Here is a 13,715-nt window from a genome sequence, read left to right on the forward strand (position 1 = left end):
GTGAGGACACATGAAAGGAAATGAGAATCTTTTGCTTGATGAATACTTTCTTGATGACTGGGGAGGAGACATGAAAGCTCTCCCCAGACAGTGAAGAGTCTGCTACATGAAAGAGAGGACTATGCTTATTCTTGTTGGCTCTAAAGGAAAGAACCAGTGGTAGGAGGTTTCAGAGGGAAGCTTTTAGTTCAGCTCAAGGAGGAAGTGCCTACCACGGTTTTCCACAAACCAGTGTTCTGCAAGGCAAACAAAAATGTCTTGTATCTTTACTGCAGGATTTCTCAGAACCTTCAACATGCAAATGTTAAGAAGATATAATATACTTCATTTCCAAAATTTATTTGTCCATAGAAACTTTTATTCAAGGAACACTGTTAGCATCTCTTAAAACAATATTTCATAGAACAGATTGAGTTAAAGCTGCTCAAAAATGAACAGAATATCTTCTAAAGGAGTAAGGTCGTGTTCCTACCAAGATATGTGAGGGTGGTGCTGCTGTCACTTCAGTACTTCTGAAACTTTAGTCACTAAAACTAAAGTATATAATTTTTGGGAAACTGGAGCAACTTCTCTTACTTGTTACGTTTACAATGTGAGATTCAATACAGTTGTAGATGAGAATAACGGGGTAAAACCAATGGAAATGAGGCTCTCTAGTATGGTGGTCCTGAACTTTTTTCCTTAGCAATACACCATAATGACATTCCTGTGTCTGTCCATTGACTCATTCGTTGTGTGCAAGGGAATGTTTCTCACCTTTTCATTAACACAAAAACCCTTCATGTTCTACCACTCCTCCCCTCCCCCACAGATTTTGATAGGATTCTCATATGGGACAACGCCCCCCCATTGAGCACTGTCATTTTAGAAGCTCAAATCTAGAGTATTAATGTAACTTTTTTTGAATAAACAGGGGCTTCCCAGGCCTTAATGAAGAAATGGAATTTAAAAATTATGGGAGAAGGGAAACAAGAAAAATTATCAAAACGAGCAACTACTTTGAGGCTGAAGGGAGTAATAATAAAAAAGGAAAATGGATTCATAAAAATATTGTTATTATTAAATATTTGCTGCAATAAGCAAGACATGATGTAATAATAAGAAAAAACTGGGCTGACGCTATTGAAAAGGCAGGGCTGGAAAATTACAATTAGTCTCTATACAACTGTCCCCAGGAAGGCAAAATCCAAGGCTGAAGCATTGTTTCCTAAGAAGAACAGGCACCACAGAGGAATGGTTCATCAAGATTTCTGCAATTGCTACCTGTTCCTGTTTTCCAGAACCATGTTTGTTTACCAATGTTTACTATCTTTAATTTGATTTCCAAAGATCCATCAGTACTGAGAAAGTGGTGTTTGGGTTAGTAGATAAAATACTGTAATTATTAGAAAGATATATCTTCTCCTGTGTATTAATAAAATGTCATTCTGTCTCCTACCATCCATACTGAAAAATTTCCTCAGGTCTTATCAAACCTGGATAGCTGACAAGCCAGTCCCCAGACCAGATGACACCAGATGTACCAATTTTTAAGGTCCTGTGAATAGTACAATTACATCGCTTATGAAGAAACTTCAAATACTGTTTCTCTGTTATTCTGCAATTCTGTCCCTAAATCAGCACCTCAAAAAGTAGGATCATCAGTTCTAAACAGCAGATAAAAGAATTCTCACAAACCTTTGCTTACCCACAGAGACCAATCTCAATTATACATTTGTTTTTCATGGCCATTTGCAGGCAGTAGGCCAGCTTCAGCAACACTACACAACGTCAACTGAGTTCACTGATAGGTGGGAAGACATAGAGTCTCAGGGTCTTGCTCTCTAATGTACTGGAAAACCCAGGCCTAGAACTGCCTCTGTCATGGGAGAAAAGTGGAGGAGATCAGCTCAGACATGCTGCTACTTCTCTCCCCTAACCAAGCAGGAGAAAAAAGTGGTTGATGATGGGTGATGGCCAAGATCAAAGCCAAGAATTGGAGTCTGGGCAGAGTCCGGGAAGCCATTAGAGCCTTGTCTTCTTCGTCTCCAGGTTGATCATGTTCCCTTGGGTATGGGGAATCTGCTTATCTGCCGGTCCCTGAATATCCTCTGGCTTTAGAGGAACATAGTAGTAGCCCATGACGGAGAAGATCAGGCAGACCACCAGCAGGAGGCAGGAAAACAAAATGAATTCGGCCCACTGCAGGAAGAAATAGAAGAATATGGAGAAACCTGAAACTAAAGGGATCTTCGTAGGATGAGGACTGGGGAGCAGATTGACCCAGGGTCACCAGTTTAAGAAGAGGTTTTCTAGAATAAGACTGGGTTCACTGGCCTCTCCTCACATGGGCCTATGGTGGCCATTTTTGCCACTTTGTGTGTCTATTTTCATGGCAAAATCTGTATATATCTAACCCACCTCATGTGACAGCACTGAGTGGGGAAACCTTGGATAGACACAAGCTCCTGCTTCCCTTAGATGCATACCTGTACCAGGCCACCGAACTGTGCCACAACAAGCACGATGATATTGCCAACTGCCACTGTCAACAACCAGGCTGCCTGGAGTACAGATTTCATGCTGGAGGGAGCCTAGAGGGGACAAAAGTTTGTGAGTGAACTCCCTACGCCACTCTCATGCCCAGTGCATCTATTCAGAAAACTTCTCTCACAAAAGCTTCTAGATTCAAACTTCCCCCACAAAGTTCAACTTTGGTAATAATGTTAACAGTAATAATAAGATAGAGTTCTTAACTAAATATTTTAATTCATTATATCATAAAATCTTCATTACAACCCTAAGAGATAAGTTCTATTAATATTCTTATTTTATACATAAAGAAAAATAGCATTAGAGAGATGATAATTCACTTGCTCAAGGTTACACGATAGGTTATGCAGCCAAAATTTGAACATGGGCAGTTTGATTCCATTGCTGTTATTCTCAATCTGTAAATATCCTTTTCTAGATCCCAAACAGCATAGGCTACTATGCTGCTCTGCCATGATCCTGGGAGTCAAGATGACTCTCTGTTCAGGGTCATAGATAAGAAATCTAAGGCCAAAAAATATGGAGGTCTTGCCCAGGGTTACATATCTCTTTACGGCAGTGCCAGGATCAAAACTTACCATCTTCTAAGCAATATCTCCACCTCCATGCTCTATTTGCAAAAACCTACCTGAGAATAAGAAAACTCGAGTCCGGTGACAGAGAACATGACCTCCCCAGCTGTAACCAGGGCATATTGTGGTAGCTGCCATGCAACGGACATTTTGTTAGCTGGAATGTCTTCCATCTTCCAGGCCTGAGGACCTTGATTGGTGCGCTTAGTGAAGAAAAGAAGAAAAGGGCATGTCAGCAGTCTCAAGTAAACATTCTTGACCTACAGCATTCTGTGATCTTATATCCACCCCCTCTTTTTTACCCTCAAGAGGTTAAGGAATTTCTACACAATTTCAGTTTTTAAAAAAATTCCTTTTGGTAACATTGCACCCATTTGCCTGGATTCAGTCAACCAGATACCATTACCGACAGTGTCCTTAAAGGGCAGAATATTTTGATAATGTAGTTTGGATTCCCACCATTTTGACCTATTGTGTATTTTGATCCTGGCCAACATTTTACAAATAAAATGGCATCTGAGTTATACAAACACAATGAATTTTCAGAAAGCATGTTCTTGAGAAAAGTTTAATTCGTCATCCAATTTTCTATGTAAGTACAATTAAACCATTTTTAATAGTTTCCATTAAAATTGTTTTTTTACTAAAATTACTTTTATTGGAATAAATTATTTTCTTGGTAACCCTTACATTGAAGTTCTTGTTGATCAATTTTTTTAAATCCATATCAAATACCACCTGCTATTTTGAATTCTTTTTACTGGTCATTATTTTTTAACTTAAATCTTATACATTCTAATTTTGTCAACAAGATGCCATTTTTCTTTAAAAGTCTGGTCAAAAAGAATTTCTTGTTATTAATGTTACCAAATATATGTGATTCTACAATCTTTTTTTTTGTTTGTTTAAAACTACTTTTACTATATGCAGGTTTTTAGCTATGGTTGGTTTTATACAGATCGTGTCCACTAATATTTGTTATTATGAGTGGAATGAAATTTTTTTAATTGCATATATTTCTTGGAGTAAAATCATTATTTGGTGGTAGTATAATATCTAGTATAATATCTGGATAGGCAATGAGATAAAAATGGCAGAGTTAAAATGTCAAGGTCAAAAATCCTTAAAATCAAAAGTCTTTGATGTCCAAATGCCCTTGATTCTCTGAGTCAAAGGGCCATTAGTTTCAAAATACTGAAGTAAATTTTGCTTTAGTTGATATTGTGACTAATATCTGGGCATATGTTTGGGTTTCTCAGCCTAAGAGAAGACTATGACCTGAGTTTCTAAATCAAGATCACATACTCAAATACCCATAGGCAGGTAATTAAGTAAACAAAGCAGGCTGAATGGGAATGATGGAGACTATGGTGAACTGGACAGCATAGGCCCCAGCTAAAGGTACAGCCACCACAGCACCAGACAATTGACATGGTAATACTTGTTACAAAAATCTTTGGATTTTTGTTTTTAAGAAATGTTAGGAATCTAGCCTCTTATGTGAAATCTCTTGAATTTTAAATATTGTCAATTAATAATAATTATTATTATTTTTGTCAATACTTTGCAGGCCAAACAAAACAAGGCCATGGAAGGAACTGGGCCCCCAGGCCTCCAATTTACCATCTCTACTCTAGACGCTTATTAGAGTCTGGCATTCAGAAACAATATATATGACCTCTATCTTGAGCCACATACCAGAGACAGAACAAACGAAAAATGGAATAACACCAGGAATGCAAGTGTTATTGGTTGGATTTTGTCCCCCTAAACGTCATATGTTAAGTCCTAACCCCAAGTATCTGAGAATGTGAGCTTATTTTGAAATAGGTTTGTTGTAGATATAATTACTTAAGTTAAAATAAGTTCAGTAGGGGGGACCATAATCCAATATGACTAGTGTCCTCATAAGAAAGGAGAAATGCGGCCTTAGACAAGTCTACAGGGAGATCTCTATGTGAAGATGAAGGCAGAGATTGGGGTGATTCTTCTACACACCAAGGGACACTAAATATTGCCAGAAAACTTCTAGAAGCTAGAAGAAAGGCATGGAATGGATTCTTCCTCACAGCCCTCAGAAGGAACCAACCCTACCAATACCTTGATCTTGGACTTCTAGCCTTCACGACCATAAGATAGTAAATTTCTGTTGTTTAAGCCACTCAGCTTGTGGTACTTTGTTACAACAGCCCTAGAAACCAATACAGCGAGGTTGCTTTAATATGTGAAAATGAATTTATGCCGTATCAATAGAATAAAGGACAAAAATCACATGACTATCTTAATAGACACAGAAAAAGCATTTGACAAAATACAATCCCCCTTTATGGTAAAACAAACAAACAATTCAACAAACTAGGAATAGAAGGGAACCTAACCTGATAAATTACATCTATGAGTCGTAAGAGGATATCTGCTCTTACCACATCTATTCAACATTGTATTGAAAGTTTAAGCCAGGACAATTAGTCAAGAAAAAGAAATAAAAGGCATCCATATTGAAAAGGAATTAGTAAAGCTATCTCTATGCAGATGACATGATCTCGTATGTAGAAAATCCTAAGGGATCCACTAAAAAAACTATTAGAACTAATAAATTAGTTCAATAAGATTGCAGGATGCAAGATCAATATACAAAATCAATTGTATTTCTACACACTTGCAATGAACAATCTGAAAATAAAATTAGGAAAATGATTCCATTAACAATAGCATCAAAGGGATAAAATGCTTAGGAATAAATTTAACAAAGTAAATTTAAAACTTATATTCTAAAAACTGTAAAACATTGTTTAAAAAAATTTAGGTCTTAAAGAAGACCTACATAAATGGAAAGACATCTCATGTTCACTGATCAGAAGACTTACGTTGTTAAGATAGCAATATTGCTCAAAATCACCTACAGATTCAATGCAATCCCTATCAAACGCCCAGCTAGCTCCTGATCCTAAGCTGATCTGAAAATTTATTTGGAAATTCATGGGACCCAGAATTGCCAAACCAACTTTGAAAAGGAAGAACAGCATTGAAGGACTCATACTTCTGGATTTTGAAATTTACTACAAAGTAACAGTAATCAAGACAGTGTGGTAGTGGCACAAGGATAGTCATGTGGATCAATAGAATAGAACTGAGAAGTCAGAAATCAGTCCACACATTTATGGTCAATTGATTTTTGACGAGAGTGCCAGCACGATTTAATGGGGGAAAGAACAATCATTTCTACAAATTTTGCTGGGACAACTAGATATTCACAAACAAAAGAATGAAGTTAACCCCCATCTCAAACCATACACAAAAATTAACTCAAACTGGACTAAAGACCTAAATATAAGAGCTAAAACTGTAAAACTCTTAGAAGAAAACATAGGCGTAAATGCTTAAGATCTTGGATTAGACCATGGTTTCTTAGATACCAAAAGCATAAGCAACCCAAGAAAAAATAGACAAATTGAACATCACAAAAATGAAAAATGTTTGTGCTTCAGTGGACACCATCAAGGAAGTTAAAAAGACAACCTATTGAATGGGAAAGATTATTTGCAAATCATATTTGACAAGTGAACTTATATCCAAAATATATAAAGAATGCTTACAACTCAATAATAAAAGAGACAACTCAGTTAGAAACTGGGCAAAGGATCTGAAAAGACATTTCTCCAAGTCAGATATACAAATAGCCAATAAGTACATGAAAAGATGCTCAGCATAATTAGCCATCAGGAAAATACAAATCAAAACCACAATAAGATACCATTTAACACCTACAAGGATGAGCTATAATTATAAGGACAGAAAAACAAGTGTTGGTGAGGATGTGGAGAAATTGCAACCCTTATACACTATTGGTGAGAATGTAAAATAGCGCATTCACTTTGGGGAAGTCTAGCAGGTCCTCAGATGGTTGAACATAGACTCATCACGTGACCCAAGAAGTCCACTCCTAGGTGGATATCCAAGAGAAGCGAAAACACATGTCTACACAAAAACTTATATATGTATGTTCATGACAACATTATTTATAATAGTCAAAAGGTGGGAAAAAACCAAATGCCCATCCACTGATGAATAGATAAATAAAATGTGTTATATCCATACTATAGAATATTATTTGGCAATAAAAAGAAATGAAGTACTGATACATGCTATAACACGGATGAACCTTGAAAATATGCTAAATAAAAGAATCTTGACACAAAAGGCCACACGTTGTATCTTTCCATTTATATGAAATGTCCAGAATAGGCAAATTTATGGAGACAGGAAGTAGACAAGTGCTTGTCCAGGTTTAGGGGGTTTGGAAGAAAACGAGAAGTGACTGCTAAAGGGTATCGAGCTTCTTTTTGGAAGGATGAAAACGTTCTAAATTACACAACTCTGTGAATATAATAAAAACCATTGAATACGTATTATTGAAAATATATGGGCCGGCTCTGTGGCCGAGTGGTTAAGTTCGCGCGCTACACTGTGGTGGCCCAGGGTTCGGATCCTGGGCGCAGACATGGCACCGCTCATCAGGCCACGTTGAGGCGGCATCCCACATCGCACAACTAGAAGGACATGCAACTAAGATATACAACTGTGTACAGGTGGGGTTTGGGGAGATAAAGCAGGAAAAAAAAAAGATTGGCAACAGTTCTTAGCCTAGGTGCCAATCCTTAAAAAAAAAAAAAAAAAAAAGGAAGATTGGCAACAGTTGTTAGCCCAGGTGCCAATCTTTAAAAAAAAAAAAAAGAAATTCTCTCTGTATTGAATGTTAGTATATTTAAAATCTTTGTACTCTTTAAATGGGTGAATTATCTGGTATATGAATTATGTCTCAATTAAGCTGTAATAAAAAAATGGCATACCAAAGATACCAGGTTATTAAATTAATTAAAATAAGTAAAACTTTACAGATCATTCTCATCATAGGTCTGGAAATGTTCCATCATTTCTTATTCACTACCTTTTTCTTATATTTAATACAATGCCAAAAGTAATGAGATAAAATTAGAATCAAGATTGACATCAAAATTAAAATTCAGAGGTACCTTGCCCTGCCCTAATTGCTGAGACAATTGCTTTTGAGGGACCACAGTTAACTGATCCCCCTAACTTTGTGTAGTGATTGACATTTGCTACCAGTCTTGGTATTTTAGACTATGACATGCTGGCAGATCAATTTCCAGGGAGCTATGAGACTCGCATGTGGAGTCAGTCAAGAAGACATAAATGATCTTTGCTTTCTTGGGGACGTAAAGAGACTGGAGTAGACCACGTAATCTTATAACAATGGCTCAAGATAAATTATGTTTCCCATGACCCAAGACCCTGTGCCTGCTGCCAGTGTTATCTCTTTTAATGTGCCCTATGGAGACTATAGTGGGCCTTCTAAAGTCACTATAGAATCTATCACGTTACACTAAAAATAAGTATGTGATCCTGTCTTGCAACAGAGTCTACTTTGGATCCCAGGATAGATACAGATACAGATGTAGATACAGATACAGATATAGATACAGATCTATGGAAGGAGAGAGTAGAGGTGGCCATGAGCTACTTACATTAGCGATAACAAACAGATAAGCTGCACCAAAGTCTAGTAGACCCAAATTCAGTGAAAAGTCCTTATCTTTTGTTTGACAACGCATCGCGGGGTATCTGGAATAGGAGGAGTTTAGATTAGAATAAACATCGCAGCTTAGTAAAGCACTCCTCTCTCCAGGGGAAAGAGTGATCTCATGTCTACTCATGGTGAGTTCAGCAGCAAAGCCGCCATTTCTTTTGAAAGAGAGAAGTCTCTAGAAGTGAATTATTTTCATGCCAGGTTTTTCTGCCCCTGATCTGAGCTCTTCATTTCTTGTTGGGTATTTTCTTTTAACCTTAAATATGAATAAGGAAGGCACAAATCACCTTCTTTTGTGGACTTCAGGCCCTATATCTTCTTATCTAAGTCTTAGGAATTTTTTTCATCTAAGTCTTACAAATTAGCAGAACAGCATAAAACAGTGAAACTGAAAGGATAAGCTTGAAGTGATGAGGTGCCAACAGGAGGTACCAAAGGGTAGGAGTGGGAGCTAATAATAAACTTTGCAAAATTCCCAGAGATGGGCTTTGGTAACTACACAGCATGGCCTTCACAGCAATCATGATTTCAATATACCTGTGTGGAAAAAGGTGAGACTGAGGGAAGGAGGCAAGGGTTGAAAAGAGCAGGAGTCTGTATATACTCAAAATGAGCCAAGATATACTTAATCCCCCTACCTCTATGCAAAAAAAGACATTTAAAAAACAATTGTTGATAAAAGTAAAATGTCCACAAGGGTAATGCTCTTACTCTCCTCTTTGCACAGTCCTATAAGCAGACACACCATAGTCTTCACCGACACTGAGGGAGATATCTGCACCCAGGGAGATGTTGACCTCTTTATGCAAAGTGTTAACGAACCTAAGGGTAGAGACAGTGTTACAGATCAGACAAACCGTCCCAAACAGGGAGACCTGATAAAAGGATAGAGGCCTCTTCTGTTTTGTTTACCACTATATCCTCAGTGCCTAGAACAGTGGCTGGCACAGAAAAGGTACATGATAATACAGTGTTAACTGGATGAATGAATGAACTCACATGTAAGAAGTAATCAGTAGTCTTAACTGTCCCTAACTTTCTCCTTCCTGAGGAATTAGCTTTCTATCTACCACACCCTCACCTGACCTCTAGCTGGGATGGATGCTATCATGATCACCCATGGCAGTCTGAGTTTCCTCACTAATCTAGCTGAGGTGCACCCAGTTTCTTTCCCTCTTATAGTGGTAGGATTCATCAATTGAGACTCTATTAAGAAAAATTATCATATATATAAACATATACCAGTATTTACATAAAACTGATACTTTATCCTCCTATAAATGAAATCTGATTTTACTTATGTAAAACCCAGACTCCCAACCCATGGTAGGTTGAGTTATCATTGTTTTGGAGTTCTCAGACAATCTTGGACCCTTCCAGAACAATCTTCCTGGTCTTCTGAAACTAGGCCCCTAATTGTCCTCTCAATATGGGTTTGGGGTACATTTCTATTTGGATAGCTTTTGTGTTGGTCTCTGGCCCATGGGACAAGAAGGGCAGTTCCCTCTAGAATCCTTAATGTTGATTCCTGGACTTTAGATAATCCTGCATGGATCTAGAAATTTCCCCTTTCAGCCCTTCCGGAGGTTTTTATGCCTCTCTGACCCAGGGAAATCCTATCCTCACTGCTGTCTGACTTATTTTGAGCTCTTTACTTTCTCTGAAGCATATTCAAAAGCAAATTATTATGACTGTTCCACGATTCAGGCTTTTCATTAAAAGTTCTCCTCTAAAGTACTATTCTCAGCAGCAACCATGTAATCTTGTTGGTCATAGGCATGTGCATCTGTCGGTTTCATCTCAGATTCCTGCCACAGAGAACAGGTGGCCTCTTTGGTGCTCCACCTCCAGGCTGTCTGAGAAGACCTTCAGACTCATCTGGATTCAAAACCAAGTCTTTAGACTCCAAATGTGTACCCTTACCACACCATGATGCCTCTACAGGTTTAAAATAAAAACTACACTTTTAAAGCACAGTAACAGTAAGAAATATTCAACTACCAACAATGAAGGAAAGATTATTTGCTCTCTTCTAAATTTCTCCCTGTTGATCACAGAGGAAAGTACTCAGCTACTTTCCTGAGAGCAAGATACATGGATAAAATTCAGCAGAAGGGATCGAGGCATCAGAGCACAAGGGGGCATACACAGATACAGGTCATCTTTGAATACCACATGGGAAAGCAAGCCTATCTGCCTCTCAGTCCTGGAAAATGCCATCTGACACCCATGCCCCTGACATTCTAGGAGAGAGAATCTTTGTACAAGACAAGCAGAATATGAGGCCTCTTCATCTGAAGCCCCACAGATCAGAAGAGACCCCAAATCCAAGAGAACTGTGTCTCCTTGACATCCAAACCTCACAGCTGTCGTCCCAGCTTTGTGGGATGTTTGTGGTTTGTTTTCTGCATCCTTCACCTACAACAGAAGAAAGTAAAAATCAGTTACAGCTGACAACAGAGAACCGATAATCAGAAAATTTGATCATCAGGCATATCCTTGGTAAGATATTGATCTAAGCCAGTCATCATACTCTAAGATAACAACTTGGACCCTAGGCCATTCCTCAACTTACCATCATGCTGGAAATACTTTTCCCAGATTCTCGAATGATCAGACTGTACCAGTTCCTCTCCTCCACAGAATGCTTCGTGTAGACAGACAAATTGTGATACTTCAGGTTGAAGTGGAAATCCTGACTTTTTGTCTTCAGGTGGAGTTTGGAGTAGTGTGGCATTTTCTGTAGAATGAAAAACCTATCACACTCACCTTCCACCCCATCTTGGACATCATTATCTCATAGCACCCCAGGGCAGATGACCTCATCAGATACTTTCAGCATTATCCTTTAACCTAGTAATTCCACTTCTAGGAATAGACTAGGAGTAATCAGAGGCAGCATAAAGATTATGAGTAAGGATGTTCATTATAGGATTATATATAATAACAAAAAACCTTAAATACCTATAAGGAAATATTCAAATAAACTATGATATATCCATAGAATGGAACATTATATGTCCATTAAAATCATGTTCTTAAAGATTATCTAAGGACATGGAAAAATGCTTAGAATGCAATTAATGTTAAGAAAAAAATCAAGGTAAATGCAGAATATAGAGTTTGAGCTCTTTCAAAGAAATAGTTTATTTATTCATTTATACAAAAATGCTCACTGTGATTATCTCAGGGTGATGCAATTATAGATGATTTTTATGTCTTTCTACATATTCCCCAACTTTCAACAGTAAATGTATATTACTTTTATTCTTTAAAAATAATATTTTAAAAGAAATTTTTAAGAATAGGTACAGTAACAGTAATGAAAATACACAAGCCAAACTCTTCCAGAGGATGTGCATGATTAGAAGGCAGTTTGAAATAATAATACAAATTACAACCTATTGAGAGCTTACAATGTCCCAGACACTATGCTAAACACTTTACATATAATACTTAACCTTACAACAGCTTATCACATAAAAATTATCGCCATTTTGCAGATGCTGAAACTGAAGTTTAGAGATAAAACAAGTTGTTCAGGGTCTTTATAGCAAAGGAGTGGCAGAACCAGGAATTGCACCAGGGCCATTTGACTCCACACATGCCTGCTCTTAACCACTACATTATGCTGCTGCTTTGGTGCATAATCTGAATGTATTTCTAATTCATTCCAGTCCATACCTCACCTGAAAGGATTTGATGGACTCCACCAACAAAGAATTGTTTTCATCTCCCAGCACCGTTACCTTCACCTCATCATCTGCCAGATTTAAGACTTGCAGGAAAATCTCTTGGGGACCTGGCTGGGGTGGGGCCATTTCCTTGAGATGGAGAACATATGTCAGAATCACCAACAAATAACCCTTCAGATAGAATGAGAATGCATATCACAGCCCTATCTCTGACAGCCTAGCCTGTCTAGTCGGGAGGACATAGCTTTCTCCCTCTGAAGAGCAGTTGGCTTAGAAAACTCAGAAGGCAGTTTGGAGGGTGAAACACTAACTCAGTGTAGCAAACACTGATGCCACGTAACAAACTCCATGCTTTTTGACTTGGCTGTGACCTCATACATCATTCCCCAAGAGTGGCTATGCAATCTGCCAGAAAGTATTTTTTTGAGTATCTGGTAAAGTATCATATAAGCCTGTGTTCCCAAAGAGATGGCTAGATACCTCTCTTTGGGAATTCCTTGACAATATACTCTGAATCACTCAGGTGGGAGGTGGGCCTCATTTTACATTGCCACTCTGCCCTTGTATCTACTCATTTGTCACAAATACTAATTACGCACCTTCTTTAAAACAGGTACTGTGTTAGGTACCAGGGAATCAAGATCAAACAACTCAGAACAGTGAACAATAGATATGAATCTTCCCTGATGGAGCTTAAGATTTATTGAACTCACATTAATTTTTATTTCTACAACTGCTGCAACTGCAAATGCCAGGCATGCTAGGATCATTCCAACAGCCATTTTCCTAAGCGATCTGCAGAGGAAAGGGAAAGACGAATATATCTCAACTTTGGACTCTAAAGGATAAAAGCTAAAACTCCTAAACCTACTATTAAAGACCTTTCCTAATTTGGTCCCAATTACTTTTCAAACTATTTCCTAGAACTCCCCTTCACACAGCCTTCTTTCTCTCTTTACTTAAGTCACGTTGAACTGTTCTCTGTAATGCACCACATTTTCCCACCTCTACTTTTGTTTATAATGGTCTTTCTATCCATTATGTCATAATAACAAAGTAATAGTAATACAGCCAGATTCATTGAACATTTACCATATGCCAGGCACTATACATTATCACCTCATTTTTCTCTTCTTCAGAAGTCTTTCTTGAACCTGGTGGCAGGAAGGACTCACTTCTTGCTCTACACTTCCTTGGCAGTTTGTTTCCCTTCTTAGGGCACTTAACATATTTCACCTTGTATGTGTTCTAGCTCCCTAACTAAACAGTAAACTCCTTGAGGGCAAGATTTGTGCTGTTACATTTGTA

At 37.9% G+C, this 13,715-nt stretch overlaps 1 protein-coding gene across 4 annotated transcripts in view; it reads right to left on the minus strand.

Moving 5' to 3' along the window:
- Nucleotides 1-336: 336 nt before the first annotated feature.
- SLC15A2 (solute carrier family 15 member 2) overlaps nucleotides 337-13,715 on the minus strand; it is a 35,810-nt gene continuing 22,431 nt past the window's right edge. For all 4 annotated transcript variants that reach the window (XM_070242735.1, XM_001500375.6, XM_014732861.3 and 1 more), the window contains 9 exons: nucleotides 13,121-13,202; nucleotides 12,402-12,536; nucleotides 11,288-11,452; nucleotides 11,072-11,130; nucleotides 9,424-9,534; nucleotides 8,651-8,747; nucleotides 3,161-3,307; nucleotides 2,469-2,573; nucleotides 337-2,181 (listed from right to left, as the gene is read on the minus strand). In XM_070242735.1, coding sequence (XP_070098836.1) covers nucleotides 2,005-2,181; nucleotides 2,469-2,573; nucleotides 3,161-3,307; nucleotides 8,651-8,747; nucleotides 9,424-9,534; nucleotides 11,072-11,130; nucleotides 11,288-11,452; nucleotides 12,402-12,536; nucleotides 13,121-13,202 — 1,078 coding nt within the window. In that variant the 3' untranslated portion in view covers nucleotides 337-2,004. The remainder of the gene's footprint in view (nucleotides 2,182-2,468; nucleotides 2,574-3,160; nucleotides 3,308-8,650; nucleotides 8,748-9,423; nucleotides 9,535-11,071; nucleotides 11,131-11,287; nucleotides 11,453-12,401; nucleotides 12,537-13,120; nucleotides 13,203-13,715) is intronic.

The sequence above is a fragment of the Equus caballus genome, chromosome 19 (assembly GCF_041296265.1).
Source record: "Equus caballus isolate H_3958 breed thoroughbred chromosome 19, TB-T2T, whole genome shotgun sequence".
Lineage (NCBI taxonomy): Eukaryota > Metazoa > Chordata > Mammalia > Perissodactyla > Equidae > Equus > Equus caballus.